At 29.5% G+C, this 19,023-nt stretch overlaps 2 protein-coding genes and 1 long non-coding RNA gene across 3 annotated transcripts; all 3 read left to right on the top strand.

The window, feature by feature from the left end:
* The first annotated feature begins 2,665 nt into the window (after nucleotides 1-2,665).
* On the top strand, nucleotides 2,666-3,034 carry LOC104880691 (hypothetical protein). The gene has a single exon (XM_010658247.1). The coding sequence runs from the start codon at nucleotides 2,666-2,668 to the stop codon at nucleotides 3,032-3,034; it is 369 nt and encodes a 122-aa protein (XP_010656549.1).
* Nucleotides 3,035-11,278: 8,244 nt separating this feature from the next.
* Nucleotides 11,279-11,918, top strand: LOC104880685 (uncharacterized). Its single transcript, XM_010658219.3, has one exon. It carries the CDS (start codon nucleotides 11,373-11,375, stop codon nucleotides 11,739-11,741), a length of 369 nt encoding a protein of 122 aa, XP_010656521.1. The 5' UTR covers nucleotides 11,279-11,372; the 3' UTR covers nucleotides 11,742-11,918.
* Nucleotides 11,919-15,683: 3,765 nt separating this feature from the next.
* Nucleotides 15,684-16,165, top strand: LOC132254660 (uncharacterized). Its single transcript, XR_009466957.1, has 2 exons — nucleotides 15,684-15,763; nucleotides 15,947-16,165. It is a non-coding gene; the product is annotated as an uncharacterized LOC132254660 (long non-coding RNA).
* The last annotated feature ends 2,858 nt before the right edge of the window (nucleotides 16,166-19,023 follow it).

Below are 19,023 nucleotides of genomic sequence, written 5' to 3'. Positions count from 1 at the left end.
TTTTTATAGTAATTAGCAATTGTATGCATTCACTCCTTGCCTATTCTTGAACTTGAGGGTTTTTCTACTCAATCGATGATTTATTTAACCAAAGGCCTCCAATTTTTTTACATTTGGATTTAAGGTTTTAATGACACTTACCCAAATCTTCCTCTCTGAAAGTACAATAAGGATTTTTTCTCAAAAATACAACTACTAGCTTGAAATGAAAGAACAATGCAAATGATAACAAGGGTTCAAGGGTGCATTAAATGAATTTTACAAGTTTAGGAGCATAATGCACTCAAAGAATTGAATGAAAACTCTTTTCCAAATAATATCAATAATTTTAAATCATTGGTAACCACATAAATAAATTTCAAGAGTTTCAAGAGCATAATGGACATAGACTTCCATGATTGATAACAAAATGATAGGTTAGTTAAGACGTGTTGGAGGACCTTCTTCAGCTATTTATGTTATTAACTTTATTTTTTTGTCATGATTTGAGCTTTTTCTTTGACAGGTAAAATTATGTTTAAGTATTTTAAAATAGGAGTTGCAATTTTTTTTGGTGGTTATTGCGTTGGTTTCCATGTTTTGTTGTTGAAAAAGGAGGCTGTTGGTCATTATTTGGAACGAGTTCGTGTGGAATGTGGTTTAGGAAATCATAGATGTTTGTGTCAAAAGAAGGATGCTAAGAAGATCAGTTTGAACATTGGAATAATCAATTGCAAGAAAGGATGAATCAAATATCCTTTGTTGATGTGTTAAAGCTTAAAAATGAAAAAAATTCTACAAGTCAATTGAAGCGTTTAAGACATAAGTATTGGAAACCTGCAATTGAAAAAACTTAAGTTTAATTGCATCCAAAAGAAAAAAATTTGAGTGGAAGAGATGAAATAAGTGTAAAATGAATTGGTCAACTAATGGAAGTCAATTAAAAGCATTATATGTATGTATAAGGGCTCATAATCAATATATTAGTAATACAAGAGCTAGGGACCAATCGCCCTCATTTTTTTTCAATCCTAATTTGCTTAAGATATTAATCAGGAAGGATAAAAATACCGGTTTTCATAAATTTGTTGTATATTATGGATATATCAACATATTTTGGAAAATATCAATGAATATTTTTACAAAAAACATGGATGATATAGAAATTAATCAAAAGTCATAAAAAATATTGAGAAAAACTCAAAAAAGAAAAGAAGAAAAAGTAATAATACACATATTAATATATATATATATATATATATAAAATTTAATATTCATAAATAATATGTAGAATTTAAAAATACACTTAATATTAAAATGTGATCTATATTTTTTATTGAAGAATGATATATGTATAATTATTTTTTTTATTTTATAATATTTATAATTTAGTTTAGAAAATTTATATTTTTTTGTATTTAATTACTATACAAGACTTTTGATTTTTGAAGATGGTACAAAATTATTTCGTACTTAAAATTGCCCATGACAATAATAAAAATTTGACATTGATTGAATTTAGAGAAATTGAAATATAATCTAATAAAATTTATATGTCTAGTTATGAACAAATTACAAATAAATTATATAATAGTTGAGATTGAGCATTTCTTAGCTATTTCAATTCTTTAGGATTTTTGTAATTATCTATTTTAAAATTATTTTTAGAGAAATATTCACATAATATTTTATGTCAATTCATATTTTTTTGATTAATATATCATTCATATAATATTTGGCAAGAAGTGTTGGACAGAGTCCCAAATTTCTAATTAGCATAGCTTTTTTTTTTTTTTTTTTTCTTATAAAGAATATTGTATACAATGTTTCTTAATCTTTAGGATTTTTGTAATTATCTATCTTTAAAGTATTTTTAGAGAAATATTCACATAATATCTTATGTCAATTCATATTTTTTTATTAATATATCATTCATATAATATTTGGCAAGAAGTGTTGGACAGAGTCCCAAATTTCTGATTAGCATAGCTTTTTTATTTTTATTATTATTATTACTTTTTATTTCTTATAAAGAATATTGTATACAACGTTTCTTAAGTTAATTTGTTATTGCAATATTAGATTTTCTTGTAAAATAAGGAAAATTGTTAGAAATATTTATAAACATTTTAAGTTAAGAGACAAAAAATTATAAGATGGAGATCAATTTGTAAAGATTATACGAGAGGAAGGGAAGGACAAGAGATACTTAGTGGAGTCAGAGGGTTAAGATTCATAGTTTGAGGTGTGGATATAAGGAGTGGAGAAACAAATGATGTTTGGGGAACCTAATTGTTGTATTTGGTACAATTCTCTCTTTCATGGATGCAGCATAATTGACCGAACTACGTTAAAACTTTGTATACCATATGTATTTGTTTTATTTTTGTGTTCTTAAATTAACATGTTTGCATTAAAGTAGGCACAACAAGAAAAATTAAATAAACATGGAGAACGTAACTTACGATAAATTCTAATTATTTGCAACAATATTTTTTCCAGCAGGTTTCATAATAAATTGTAGAAGAACTGTCACATGAAGAAGCACATTAACATCATACGTTTCAGGAATAATTTGCCACAAAACTCCAAGTATAAAATCTGCATCCTCTTCCACTTCTTCTCCCTCCAGCACCCAACCCCCAAACCCTACAGCAATAAAAAGATAAGCCTGTAACTAGTAGGCATGGCAGAAAAATCTACAAAGGTGCTGGCTGTGCTCTTGATGGTGTCGTGCATGGTCGCGTACGTTCCGACAGGACTAGCCCTACGGCCAATCGAACATAAATTGTTTCATCTCCCTACAGGGTTCTTCTCAGATTGCTGGAAAGCCTTTACAGGCTTAAACGGGTGTGGGACGCAGTTTTATGCAGCTATAGTCACAGGCGGTTACGACCGGATTCGCCCCACTTGTTGCCATGCTATCAACTCCATCGTTAATAGGTGCTGGCATGAGTTTTTCCACAACGATCCATCCATCCCTCCATCGCTTAAGCGCTACTGTGTCCAATCAACTACCGTGGCCAAGCCCCTTTCCCAGGATAATTTGCATTGAAAACCTATAATTAGCAGTCATGGTGACGGTGGGGGTGGTTCTCCTTGTGTAGGAATGGAGACTTTGGCATGTGTTAATTACCGGCGTGGTATTCTAAGGTTTTTTTTTTGTTTGTTTTCTAATAATAATCAATCTTCTGTTACCTTCGAATGCTCATGCCTCTTAAAGTTACCAAATAAATGTTTCATTTAATACGATGATTCTCTATATAGGACATGCCCATGTTCATATGCCAATTATGACTCAAATCATGTTAGTGCTTTGTACAATTTTGGTTCATTTAAGCTATGCCCTTAGGTCTTAATGGTGTTGATTGTGTTGAAGCTGCCTAAGCGTCTATATCTCTAAGTATGTATTTGGAGTGTTTAGACCTTGCAATGACTATTTAAAAATAAATGAGATGGAAAGTCAAACATGAAGAGTAAAAGAAATGAGAAAAAATTTAGGAAAGTGAAGGGTAAAGGCGTACGTATAACAGAAAGCCAATCCAAACCAACCTAAACTGATTATATCGATTTGGATTTTAATAATTATAAAGCTCGGTTTAGTTTAAGAGTTTTGAAAACCAACTTTGTGGAGGTGGACATTTTAAGATTTATATATAATTATTCAATATTTGATAATTTTTTTATAATAGGTTCTATTAAAGTAATTCATTGTTATTAGATTATATGGTTAAATAAAATTTTAAAAATATTTATTATTTTTTAGGCTAAAAAATTTAAATATATTTTGAATTTTAAATCCAAGTTGACTTCAATTAGTTTTCAAATAAATTAGACTTAAGACCTAAATTAACTTGCATCCAACTGATTAATCATCTATACCTAGCCAAACTAATTTTAATAATCTATACCTAACCAAACTAATTTTAATAATCTATACCTAACCAAACTAATTTTAATCAAGCTTGGTTTAGTGTGGTTTGATTTTTTCATTACTAGGAGATTGGTTTGGTTTTGATTCAAGCATAAACCAGTTGATTTGACTGATTTTTTTTTTTTCTTCTCAAAATCTGTTGGATGACATCTTTTTACACCATTAGTGGAGGGTGCATTTGAAAGTCCATTAGGGCAGGTTCAAACATCTCATGGACTTTCAAATGTGACACAATGAGATGCTCAAAAGTAACTACTAGGTTCAAATGCCCCTGCAAGTAATTTGAGTATTTGATTGTATTTTTAACCAATTATGTCATTTTTTTGCTTTGAAAAATACTTTTTGGCAAATTAATTTGTCTTTGCTAAAATTATTTAGAACAAATCTTCTAGGATTTTTCTATAAAAACCTAATCTTTGAACTCTTATGATGTTTTCTTGTATTGTAATTATAGCCATTGTTCTGCCTTAAACTCCTAACCTCAAAAACCTTTCAAGAATTGGTTTTGGAAGTTCTTCTAATAGCAAAACGTGCTGGTGCATCAATCTACTAGCTTCAGTGCTAGATTGCAACGATCCATTTAGGAAAATGAAATGTTGTGTCATGGACATTAAAGAAGAGTCTAGGTAGTGATTGGTATAAGATCCTTACAAATAAGCATGTTGTATCAAGTAAAACTGTACACATTCTTTTCATATGGTTAATTAATTTATTTTGTGATATGTGATTTTCTTTTACATCTGTAAAATTTTTGGGGCACTATAAATTAAATATATATATTTTTTTCACATATATATGATGTTCATTATATAAATTGATTTTCAAATATTCTTAATTAAATTAATTGATAATTAAGAAAATCCAAATGCATTTTTAAACTTAGAATGCATATTGCTTGGACTACCTTTTCACTCTCCTTTAGGTAGTTTTATGAATCAAGAACAAAATTAATTTCAATTAGTATCATTGTAGGTTAATATTTTAAAAACAAAAAATTTCTATTCATATTGTTATATTCTTCACACATGGAAACTTAGAGAGTTGGGGCTTCCATTATTTGATGGAAATAACTACCCTCTATGGGGCATTACTATCGTTCCGTTCCCTATCGTTGTTTGAATCCATGAGACAACTGAGTGGATTATGAAACACAAGACTGAGTGGCTAGTCCGTTTGGACCAAGGGTAGTAGATAGACTTCTAAATGACCGGGTAGTGAAAATGGCACTTGAGATGCTTACAAACATTAATTGCAATAGACAATAAACCATGATTGACGCAATCGTTACAAGGCTAAAACGCTATTCTTTAAGGCTTATCAAGGCAAAACAACCATTATGAGGCAGTAATCATTGACATAGTAATGCACAATTAAGCACAATTAAAATCTTATTAAAATGCCCGAGGAACATTTGAACAAGAATAAATAGCCACTAATGGCCACAAGAAAGGTATGCTACTACCAGTCCAAAACAACCTTTTCTTGCTCAAGTCTTTTCTCTTTTTGACTTAACCTTCGAAGGGGCATGCCCGAAAACCTATCCGGACACTCCTTTGTGCAGGGCGAATCACCATCTATGTCAAGGAAGCTAGTCAGACTTTCCTCTTGTTGGTCGTACACCAACACCCCCATTGGAAAGTAAGAATGGAGTTTTTCTTAAAAATAATGCAAGGAGAATGCATTTAGAGCACAATGAAAATGGGTGATTTCCTTTTACATTAGTGGACAAAAATGTAGACCAATTGGTGAAATAAATATGCTAGAAAGGCCTAGAATATTTTGGCTATTACTTATTTAGATACTTCTTCTATGAAGTTATCCAAACTTTAAACGTTGACTACTAAATTTGAAAATATCAAAATTGTGAAACCAAGGTTTGGTTAATCTTGATTTTGATGATAACAAAACAAGGTTTAGAACTAATGATCATATTTCAAGTGTGATTAGGCAAGACGACTTCCAAAGTGGCAATCCAAAGACAAATCAAGCCAAGGAGAAATCATGAAGAAGAAGACCACCTCAAAGAGAAGAGTTTTTCAAGACCAAAGCTTCTTAAGATCTCTTTGTAAGGTTGTTGGTGCACTAGGACTTTCATGCATTTCATTATTTATTTATGCACCAAAATCATCCAAGAGTAATATTGTTTTAAATATCTTAAGAATTGGATGATTTTATGTTTTCAACTAAAACCTTGTGTTAAATGATTTTCAAACTTGTGTTAAAAGGTTTTAAGTTGAAAAAGGTTGAGTGTTGAGTCAAAAGAATGGCTCAACCGGTTCAACCGGTCGAGGACCGGTTGAGGGAGGCCAAAAAGTTTCTCTCTCTCCCAGTGGCCTTCTCTTCCCGGTCAAGGTTGAACCTCAACCGGTTGAGGTCCGGTCGAGGACCGGTTGAGGCCCAACGGTCACTTTTCCTAACGACTAGTCAACCGGTCGACCCCTAACTCGACCGGTCGAACTCCCAACGGCTAGTATGACTTTTTTCTTCTATAAAAAGGCTCCAAACTTCATTGTTTCATAAGCTAAACCTTCCCAAATCTTTCTTGATTATATTTGAGCATTGGAAGAGTATTTTTGAGTGCACCATTATTCCAAAACTTGCATATCTTTAGTGCACCATTCAATCCTAGTTTCTCTTGTATCATTTGAGCTTAAAGTTCTTGTGCTAGGATTTTTGAGAAATCATTTTATCTGTAAATCTTTGAGAGAAATTTTTTCAAGTGAGGGGTATCACTTGAGAGGTTGTTCAAGAGTGGGATAACTCTTGAGAAGTGTAAAGGGTGCTTGGAGACAAAAGTCCAAGAGGGTGAATTGGAACCATAATCCAATTGTAAAGAGATTGGAAGCTTGGTTGAAACTTCAAGATGGTGGAACCCTAACTCGATTAGGAGGTTGAGGAGAGTGGACGTAGGCAAGGAAGTGCCGAACCACTATAAACTCTCGTGTTTGCACTCTCTCTTCCCTAACTCTTTTAAATTATATGCAATTGTGTTTATTTTGTTTATTATATATTTGCATATAATTGTCTCTTATTTTGCATAGTTTAAATTTGTGAAAAAGAGACCATCACCCTATATACCCCCCTCTAGGGTGATTACCATAGTTTAGATTAGCCTCAAATTCCTAACAAAAATGAATGAATATAAGCCTTTATCTAATTTTTATATAGAATTAAGTGATGTTGTGAACTCTTACAGAAAGAATTTTTGTATCTAAGATAGAAAAATATTGAGATTTGTTCTTAAAATATTTCCGTCTAAATTGACTGCCATATAAGAAAATAAAGATGTAGACAAGTTGAGAGTAGATGAGTTAGTAGATTCTTTATAGATCAATGAGCTAACTCTCTCATCATCAAAGAAGTCTATGAAGGTTTTCTTACAAGAAAAAGTCAACTCGAAAAATAAGAGTGAACTAATTCTAACTCAATTTAAAATATTCATGTTTGCCAAGAAATTCAAAAAAATAGGTGAAACTTAAGAAAAAGGTAAATAACAAAGAAGACTCCAAAAAGGAAACAAAGGAATGTTGCCAAGAATCAAACAAAGAGAAAAATTCATTTAAATCTAATCAAGTGGAGTGGTACAACTATGGAGGAAAAGGGCATTATTAATTTTGATTACTTTACCTGGCCTCTACACAAATAAAAAGGACTGTGCATGTGACTTGAAACTATTTAAAGCATGAAGGAGAACAATTCCGTGATTCTAATGAGAACAATGAAAGTTCTAATTTGTTGCCTTTGCAGCCTCTATAACAACTAGTGACCATGGACATGAAAATTCTAATGATGATTTACTAGATGAATAAAATGATTTATATCAAGAAAGATAGAAGATAAAACATGAAAAATGTTAAACTTAAAAATATGATCAATAAAAAGAATACTCACATTAAATTCTTTGAATAAATGAAGAGTAACATAAGTGAAAATGAAGTCAATTAAATTGGGCAAACAAAATCAAAGAACTTAGTGTTAAAAATAATAATTTACTTGGAAAAAATTAAGTTGCTGTATCCGAACATTACTCTTTAATAATGACTAATGAATCCTTATCTTTTGATTTGGACCGGTTCAAAAAGTTGGAAAGTAAAAAATGAAATGTTTCATCGAAGTTCTAAAATTTTAAATGAAATAATACAAAAAGGAAAATCTTCTGGAGATAAATGTGGAATAGGCTATGCTGTTAAGTTTTTTACACACACTAGTGGGAAGATTACTTCTATTAAGCTTATGGAAATTTCCTTTTCTAAGAAAAAATCATCTAACCAGCTCCTATATGCACTTTATGCAATAGATTGGGACACAACCAAAGTAAGCTCTACAACAAGCTCTTTGAAAATTCCCAATCTCATATTAATAGTTTAGTTAGTGAATCAAATTATCATAGAAATCAAACTTTGAATATTAAGAAAGGGGGACACTAGGTCTAGGAAAAAGAAGAGTCTTGTAGGTACATCTTCTAAATTTAGGCAAGTTTAGGGTTGAAAGAGTGGCATTATGTATCGTATAACATTCATGGGACTTAAAGCTATGGACCTAGTGATTGGTATTTTGATAGTGGATTCTTTAAACACATGGGGTCATCCTTTACTAACTTTCCATGGTGGCAATGCGGCTTTTTGTTATACTAGTGTTGCCCATTTTAGTGGTAAAGGTTCTATATGCTTTCTTGGCTACCAAGCTTAATGAAGTCCTTCATGTAAAAAGATTAAAAGCCAATTTGAGAAGTATCAACAAAGTTTGTGATAGTAATTTTGTTGTGAGATTTTCCTAGGATAAATATGACATATTAGATGAGTCTGAGAAGTATGTCTTGATTGGTTTTAGGACTTAAGACAATTGCTATGTACTTAATCAAAGTCCTAATTTTGTTGTAGTATGTGTAATAGCGCTAACTTAGATTTATTGAATTATGGAATAGGAGGTTAGGATTCATAAATTATAAGGATTTAGCTAATAGGAATTAGTTCAAGATGTTTCCAAATTTAATGAGTTTAGTAATCCTATCTGTGGGGATTATATTAAAAGGAAATAGGTTAGATGGCATCAAAAGAGTTCATAGGAAATTGAAGCCACTAGATTTCTAGAGTTCATGCATCTTATGAGGATTGATAGCATTAGAGGTAAGAGGTATGTCATTGTTCTAGTTGCTAATCTTTTTAGGCTTGCAACTATTACATTCCTACGAGTAAAGTCTAAGGCTTTTAGACATTTCAAGGCAATATACTCTACAATTCAAAATGTGAAGGAGTATTTAGTTGTAAGAATTAAAAGTGATAGAGGAAAAGAATTTCATAATATAGATTTTGTGCTTTCTATGAGAGTTCTTGAACTAGACATGAATTCTCCACTCCTAGATTTCTTTAACAAAATGAAATAGTGGAGAGAAAGAATACAATACCCTAAGAAATGATATGTGTCAAACTCCATGCACATGAGTTGCCTCTTCATTTTTAGGTAGAGGCTATAAACAATATTGCTTATTGCACTTCAAATAGGATTCTAATTAGACGTAGAACTAAGAAAACACCTTATGAGTTGTAGTTTGGTAAGAAACCTAGCTAGTGTCTGTGTAAGTTGAATTCCAAATCTGATTGAGAGATCTTCCAAGCCTATTCATTAAAAGCAAAGCATATATGACATACAATTTGAATATTAAAGTTATCCAGAAGACCTTCAATGTGATCATAAATGATTTAAGACATAGTGCTTGGAGATGATGATAGTATAGGTTTTAATACTTAGAATGAAGTAGAGAGACAAACTATTTAGATGAATTTTAAAAAAAACAGGAGACTTGAATATAGATGATAAAGATACAAGAGTTAAAATACATAAATCAAGAGTTCCTAAAAACCACCCAATCTCAAACTAATAAGAGATCTAAATGAATCTATGGTGACACGGAGACAAGCTAAGTTAAATAAGATAAGATTTCTATTCTATACCTCCTAATTGGAGCCAAAACATGTGGAGGAAGCTTTGAGAAATGTAACTTAGGTACCACACTACATGAGGATTAGAGTTATACCAATTGACTAGAAATAATGTGTAGTATTTAGTTCCTAAGCTAAATGAAACTAACGTGATAGGGATTAAATGGACATTTAAGAATAAATATGATGAAAATGTAATAAAAGTTTGGAAAAAAGCTACTCTAGTAGCATAGGGATATACTCAAATTGAGAGGATTATTTATGGAGAAACCTTTGCACCTATGGATAGGTTAGAGTCTATTAGACTATTGTTGGCCATAACATGCTCAATCACATTCAAATTATACCAAATAGATGTAATAAGTGCTTTTTTAAATGAAGTCTTAGAAGAAGAGGTATATGTTGAGAAACCTAAGTGTTTTGAGGAATTACATGTGGGCCACTCATTTTTTCTATAAGATAATTTTATGTAATTTATTGCAAGTTAATCAAATTACCTATTTTCTCCCTTTTATTAACAATGTGACCCACTTGATTGGTGTTACCAAATCTCCCTATCCCACGATCTTGAAAAAAATAATATGACATTCAATTTTATTTTTTTTTTAAATATGAGAGTTGAAAATTTATTTCTAATTTTATAATAGACAAAATAGGAAATTGCCATTTTAAAAGCCTAACTTCAACTTAAGTTTTTAAACTTTACATTGAAATTAATAATTTTCAATTCTCATTTTAATTTTTATCTATATTTACAATTATTTATTAAAAAGCATCAAGGGCTTAATAATCATAGAGCAAATGATTGCAAATATTTGCCAGAGAGTATCACATTATTAGAGTATTGTTTACATATAACTATAATTGGGGACACATGCATGTGAAAAATCTATGTGATCAGACAGACCATGTGATAATGAGCCTTTGAAATATTTTATTCATTTTTATTTTGAATATTTTTCTAAATTAACATATGAAAACATGAATCTAAAGATCGACACTCCACTTTAATTTTAATAAAACATAATTAATAAAATATTCTTAATTTTATAGAAAATGCATGACATGTAAAGAAGACATAGTTATCAAATATTTTTAATAATGGAATAAGATGATCCAAAATACTTCGAGTAAATAGAACACCTTTCAGAAGTATCAATACCAACACATCCTTTGCACGTACCCTAGAGGCATCTTCAGTGATGAAGTGGCAAGCATATGTGAAACTGAAAAGTGACTTTATAATTTGAAAGTCATGACTAATATAACATGTTAGCCATGTCATTATATCACAAATCAAATTGACTCAACCTGTCTATGAATTAAGTAGAAACTGCTCCATATATAAATACACATTAATTTATGACAAAACGTTTTAATAAAATTAAATTAAATTAAATTCTTTGCAACATTTTTGTAACTGCAAGCTGCTATAACTCTTCCTTTGAATCACATAATCCACAGTAAGCATTCTTCCCAACCTCTCAACTCTTGTGGTAAGACAGGTTCTGGTAACAAGCATGGCAGGAAAATCATCACAGACGGTCTGGATGCTAGTAATGCTTGTGTGCATGGTAACACTGGTGCGTCCAGGGCTAGCTAGTCGGGCACCACAAGTAACTCTAGCACCAGGAGGAAATGGGTCGGAGAAGGAAGACCTCGAGTGCTGGTATGCTTTATTGGGCGTAGAGGGTTGTGTGACTCAGATTCAGGAGGCTCTTGTGCTTGCCAGTATTGATTTAATTGAAGCTGCTTGTTGCGTAGCAGTTAATAAAATGGAAGACAGGTGCTGGGCATTGTTGTTTCCCTGCGAGCCTATTTACTGGGAATTCCTCAAGAGCTGTTCTACTGAAACACTTGCGCTAGCGCCAGCGCCAGCACCCCAGTGAGTAGGTTGTGTGAAGCACCATGGCCAGCCTCTCACACTTGGTATGGATTTGTTCAGCAAAAGCTGGCTGGTTTCGTGGACACATACTACAGGTTAATAAGATATGTATGGTTAAAACTAGCTAGTAGGAGATTTAACTCTTGAGAGATTTTTATAGAAGAAGTTCTTTTTCTTTTTCCATGGCGTTCTAATTGTGATGCAATTTCAGAAAATGGATAGTTATTTTTTTTCTTTTAATTATTGAAATTCCCAAAAAATTTAGACAACAGTATCGTAACATATTTTTAATGATAGATATAAAAAAGGCACCACCTTATCTATGCATTTTTAAGTTCTATTATTTATATCTTAATCTCATTTATTTATACTCTTATTTAATGGTCGATTTGGATTTGGAGTTATATAGGTTTTAGTAAATTTGACATATTTGATAAAATAATTTAAAATAAAAATGACTTGAAATTATAAATCAAATTAATTAACCTTTTCAAATCACAAACATTCTTTATCTTAGTGGTCATGCCTTTTTTTTTTTTCAACTTTTTTTATAATCTCGTTGCTTAATATTAGTTATGACGGTAAATATGTTAATTTAATGGTTTTAAAAAATTTAATTTGATTTTAATAATTTTGATATTTAAAGTAAAAATCAGATAACATATATGTTTTAAGATGGGGTTAATTTGATAAATTAACTTAATAACTTAATATCACTTGGCAACTTAGATGACATTTGATTGTTAATTTTTTTTGGTCTTAAATCTAAATAAATTTTAATTTAACTTAAGTTTAAATAGTATTTAGTAATATTTTTTTAATGTTTTATACTTGTTATATATTAAGATTTTTTTTTTCATATGCAAAGAATTAGCATCTTAATGCATTAATAAAAAATAATTTAACCAAAAAGTAACTTAACATATTTCTTTAAATAATAGAAATTATTATAATAATAAAATTAAAAAATAAGAAATTTATTATTATTATCCTCACAAAAAAAAATTATTGTATTTATTTTTATTTCATATAATTAAAATAAAATATTTTAAAAACAAAAACAGTCCCATAAAACCTAAATTAAAGTGAAAAAATACAACAATTTAATTATATATTTTCAAATATTTACCGACATCAATTAATATTATACGAATTTATACTATACTATCTATAAAAGTACGAAATGTTTTACGCTTTTTTTCCTTTCTAAAATACCCTTATTATATCATTTATTTTTTTCTTTCCTCAATTTTAAGTTTCTAAATTGTTTTTATTATTCAAACCGTTTTATTCACTAGTACAAAAATAGTTTATGGTGTCACTATTTACGGTGTCACTTTTAAAATAATGACACCATAGGGTTTATAATTAATAAAGGTGACACATAATATAAAAAATCTTCAATTGAGGTAGTTAGATGATATTAATTTTATATTTATAGTGTCATTTTTTGGGAAGTGACATCATATAAAATAATTTTTTTTAAGTATTATAACTTGATGAGCCCACTTTTAGAATTAATAATGATGGATACCATATAAAAATCCCATTGTTTCCATATCTCACCCACAATCCAAAAAATCTCAATATATAAATCCTATATATAAAATCATGATCTTCTTCAACCTTTTCTCTCACCCATCCATAGTCAACACGCTCAAAACCGACATTCTTCACTTTGTGGACTCCCAGGTAACCCAAAATCTCTTGGATCTATCATTTTTTTTTCTTTTATTAATGCCATTATATTAATTGTTTCAACATCTTTGTATTATGGTTTTTGTGAATTGTGTTTTCTTGAGTTGTAGGGAAGAAAATTTTAGGTTTAATCTTCTAGCATGGAAGAAAAAACTATAGATTAATTGATTTTTTTAATCTAAACCAAACACATGATCAAGTCCTTAAAAAAAAGTGAAAAACAGGAAAAAATGAATGATTTTTAATATGTATTTGTGTGAGAATGACAGGTACAGAATTTTTTTAAGATATACTATCACATAATCTTCATCCTTTCTAAAAAATGAGAGAGGAAAAAAAAAAGAATGATTTTTCTGTTTGTATCTAAGTGGGAATGAGATATAGAATTTCGTTGAGAGTATTCAACCCCAAAAGGACCAATCCGGGAAGGCATGTGTGGTATTGACGGGAGATGATAAGATGGAAATCATAACCATAGCCATGTTTTCTCTGTGTCTTTCTATCTTCTTCAATTAATTCATGGGCATAGATATTTTATTTAGTTTTTATATTTAGTTTATTTATAGTTTATTTAGTTCCTAAAATCCAATTAGTTAGATATTTTATTTGATTTAGTTTTTATATTTAAGTATTTGAGTTTTGGAAAGTTTTTATATTTTGTTAATAGAAATAGAAATTTTTATATTTTTTATTATTAGGAATTTCTATTTTGTTAAATTGTAAGTATCTATCTCAATAAGAGATTATTAATATTCAAATGAAAGTGATGAAAGAGAGTAAATATTTTAATGCTCAATTATATTTTAATGTTAATTTTTTTTTTACATAAGGGTTTATTTATGTTTTCAATTTTGAAGTTCTCTTTCCAAGTCCAGCAACAAAAGTAGTATCCAACCTTAAAATGGGCATGTGTGGTATTGACGGGAGATGATAAGATGGAAATCATAACCATAGCCATGTTCTCTCTGTGTCTTTCTATCATCTTCAATTAATTCATGGGCATAGATATTTTATTTAGTTTTTATATTTAGTTTATTTAGTTTCTAAAATCCAATTAGCTAGATATTTTATTTGATTTTATTTTTATATTTAAGTAGTTGAGTTTTGGAAAGTTTTTATATTTTGTTAATAGAAATAGAAATTTTATATTTTTTATTATTAGGAATTTCTATTTTGTTAAATTGTAAGTATCTATCTCAATAAGAGATTATTAATATTCAAATGAAAGTGATGAAAGAGAGTAAATATTTTAATGCTCAATTATATTTTAATGTTATTTTTTTTTTACATAAGGGTTTATTTATGTTTTCAATTTTGAAGTTCTCTTTCCAAGTCCAGCAACAAAAGTAGTGTCCAACCTTAAAATGGGCATGTGTGGTATTGACAGGAAATGATAAGATGGAAATCATAACCATAGCCATGTTCTCTCTATGTCTTTCTATCCTCTTCAATTAATTCATGGGCATAGATATTTTATTTAGTTTTTATATTTAGTTTATTTATAGTTTATTTAGTTTCTAAAATCCAATTAGCTAGATATTTTATTTGATTTTGTTTTTATATTTAAGTAGTTAAGTTTTGGAAAGTTTTTATATTTTGTTAATAGAAATAGATATGAGGACTTAAAGGGTTTATATTTAGGTAGTGCTTGAGCCAAGGAAAATGATAGTCCACTATCTTGACCCTATGCATCACAAACCATGTGAGGACTTAAAGGATATCGTAAACATGTAAGTTCTTCCTATTATTTTTCATAGTATTATTTTTAAATAAAAAAAAATACATTCACCTCAAACACATTTTTTTTATTATTTATATATATTAAAACATATAGCATTTACCTATTTTAAAAATGTACCCATTGAACTTATTTACATAGGGCTCTTCGAATATCTGCAAAGAAAACATCTAAGAGGGAGCCATCTTAGCAACTAGTGCAGGTGACATCCAAAAATTTTTCTTTACACATTAGCTTAGGCATTTGCACCATTTATATATGTGAGTACTAATGTTATTTTATAATTGATCGATTAGTGTCCAAGACAAGAAAGAGGGTTCGAATGTGGCTACTTTGTTATGAGATTCATTAAAGAGATAATTTTTGATCCTACAATTATTGCTTCAAAGGTATTACTTATTTAATGAATTGTACATAGTTTTAGGCTTCCAAATGTTATGCATTTTAATGTTATTTTCTTATTTGATTTCAGTTTTGTAATAAAAAAAACACATTCTCAAGTAGAATTCAATGAAATTAGAGGAGAATGGGCTACTTTTGTGCTACAACTAATCATGAATCATGTTGATGCATCATGATCACCATGCATGGTGAGTCCCTTAGCTACTACATGAATTTTTCCATAGGTATTGTATAGTAATGCTTATTCTTTGAATAATGTTTCTATTTGAAAAAAAAAATTAATTCTTAGATTTGTTCATTTATGATAACATAGATCCATGTTTATTTTCTTCAATAAAAATCTCTAAAACTCATTAAATTTTGAAATGCAGGTATACACTCTTGGGAGGGTGAAATGGAGAATAAAAAGAAAGAAGAAGGCAACAAGATTTTGGGTTTTTAAATGCAACTCTTATGTCATACGTTGTAGGACATAAACGTTACTTTAATTGCAACTGAGAAATTTAGATTTTTAGATGGGACTTCTATGTCATTTTATGGTTAGCCGGTTTTATGCTTATGAAATGGAGGTATATATGAATCTTGGGATCTTTAACATTTCTAAATCATGTTTTGGTATGTATTCACTCTTCTTTTTTAGTTTTGATGGGTTTGATATGTTGGACGTACTATCTTTTTGTGAACATTTGATATATAAATATTATTAGATGATCAATGTATTATGAGTTATTCCAGAAACATTACAGAAAAATGAGTTAAATATAATATGATTGTTATATTTATGGACAAAATATAAACAGGTTAATCTTATTAATTCATAAGCATTACAAAAATCAACAACTAAAACCAATCATATATTCCACAATAATTTACAATGATGTGATACCATAACTCAAAGGTGATACATTTAATGTGACATCATAACTCAAAGATGATGTATTTAATGTGACACCCTATCATCACTAGAAATATATGATGTCACTTCTAAATGGGTCACCATTTATCTACTTTGGTGTCACTTCCAAATACATTACCAATTGGTACCCTCCATGGTGTCAGTGGAGAAGGTGACGCTATATTGTAGTGACACCTTATGTTTATGGTGACTCGTTATAAATGTCACCATATACCTTTTTCCTTGTAGTGATTATTTATCACAATAATTAATATCAAATTTATTTATATAACATCCATTTATTTAATACCACAAAACCATTCCCGTCTTTATTACTATATGTGTAACATCCATCTATTTAATATCATAAACTCATTTAACTTTTACTCTTATCCTAACTATTGAAAGATTAAATTGACACTTGTTCTAATTGTTTATTTATTTTTCTTTGGATGTAAGTCATTTTTTTTAATTATCTATTATTTTATATGGAAAAATGATTTTGTATATTGATTGGTTATAGAGAAAAATGTGAGATATTTATTAAATTGATATCCTCTATTGTGACTAACAAAGTAATGAAGATGAATGATTTTAATGACTTTTTTCTTTTAATAATTTTCCTATTATATTTATTATGATTTATAAAATAAAAAAATAAATAATTTTAATGACTTCCCCCCCCCTAAATTTCTCTTATTTTATTTATGTTACGTCTATTCCATTTTTATTAGTTGATAATAATTAATAAGGTTAAAAAATTTACTTATCAAGTTACTTTAAAATGGTAACATCTTATTATTATTTCAATTACTAATATTAAATAAATGCACCCACTATTATTCATTTTAATCATTAATATTAAATTTATTTTGGCCATTATTATTTATTGTAATTATTAATATGAAATTTATGTGAGTAAAATATCTATATTATTTTAAAATTTTCTCATCATCTAAGTCTAAAATCTCATATGAAATTTATTAAAAACCATATGAAGCAAGCCGATTTAGTCAACGTACATTATTCCAACCTCCATTTGAACTTGAGTGAATCAATTGCAAACTAATCCGTTTCCTTGTCCGGCTTAGGCTTTCTTAGTTTAATTTTCTTGTCTTCTTGGTCTTGGTGTACATTAAGGAAATTAATTAAAAAATTCTGCATGTTAGCATGAAAAAAAACACAACATTCCAAGTGCCCAAAAATACACACACAATCATTGGTACGATGACTTGGGTGATTAAACATTTTGATCTCCATTATCACCAACAACAGAAACTGAAAATATATACATCAATCCTGAGAACATGCCATGATCACTAGATAGAGAATGAACGAACTCGGATCCATTTTGCTTTTCCTTCTGAACAAAGTATGGATCTTCTAAGGCTGTGGAGGGTACCACATTTCTTCTGAATTCTCTCAGACGATGGGAGCGTAAGAGAATCGGGTCTATCCTTATTCCAAAACTCATGTGATGATAATGAACAGACACACAGTCTTTGGATTTATCCCTTCCTGCCTTAGGGACCATACCCTTTGGCTATTGGGTCTCACGAGTCTTAGGCCCATCATCTAAGGCTTGTGAAGGCGTTGGGCTCTACACATAGGGTGGCCCATACTATGGAAAACCGATACAAAAACAAATATCAAAGGCGAATAGCTTAGTCATGTGTTATTGTTAAATATGTGTGAGTCCATATCTTAACATTGGGAGCATTCACACTACTTTTGTCTTGAGGAATTTGGGTATTTAGGGTTAGTGATAAGTTTCTTTTAATTAATATGATTGAATCAAAACTCTTGAGCATTAAGAGCTTATTTCATAGCGATTATAGGAAATGTTTTTAGTTTTTTTAGCACTTAAAAATAACTCTTTTAATAAAAAATTTCAAGTTTTAAAAAAATTAAAAATATTTCCTAAAATTACTATTAAAGGGACTCCAATTAATTGCTCTAGCATACCCACATATCAACATGTTTACTTTGGATAATGCTACTACTCCTTACTAAAAGATGGGGGGATTAATTTTGCCAAAATAAGGGTATATTTTTGCGGCAATGGAAATGGATTGAATGCCTCTATGTTAATGATAGAACTTAATAATCTGAATTAGGCTATATGAAAGTCTATCATAAAATATTTTCGCACCATCAAAGATCTATTAGACACTCTTGAATATAAAAGAGGTAAGCTTAAGGATATATACTTTTAACCTTGAATGAAAAAAGATGAATAAGATTTAATGAAGGCAATTGCTTGTAATAATCTTGTACAACTTCTCACACCATATGGCAAATGAAACTAGTGTATGCTCATTATTTCTATAAGAAGTTGAAGTCAATATTTAATCAGAAGACCATTGGTAAGAAAATGTTTTTGCTAAAGAAGTTAGTGAACATGAAGTTAAAGAAAAGAAATTTAGTAGCTGATCACTTGAATGTGTTTCAAAGCATAATAAATTAGTTAACTACCATGAAAATGGTACATAGATATCAAAATGGAAGCTTCTTCCACCCCCCCCCCCTTTTTGTTATTTATGATTTTTAGTG

This window comes from Vitis vinifera, chromosome 11, assembly GCF_030704535.1.
Source record: "Vitis vinifera cultivar Pinot Noir 40024 chromosome 11, ASM3070453v1".
Lineage (NCBI taxonomy): Eukaryota > Viridiplantae > Streptophyta > Magnoliopsida > Vitales > Vitaceae > Vitis > Vitis vinifera.
The sequence above is the reverse complement of the archived record's forward strand: the minus strand, read 5'-3'. Positions and strand labels throughout refer to the sequence as shown.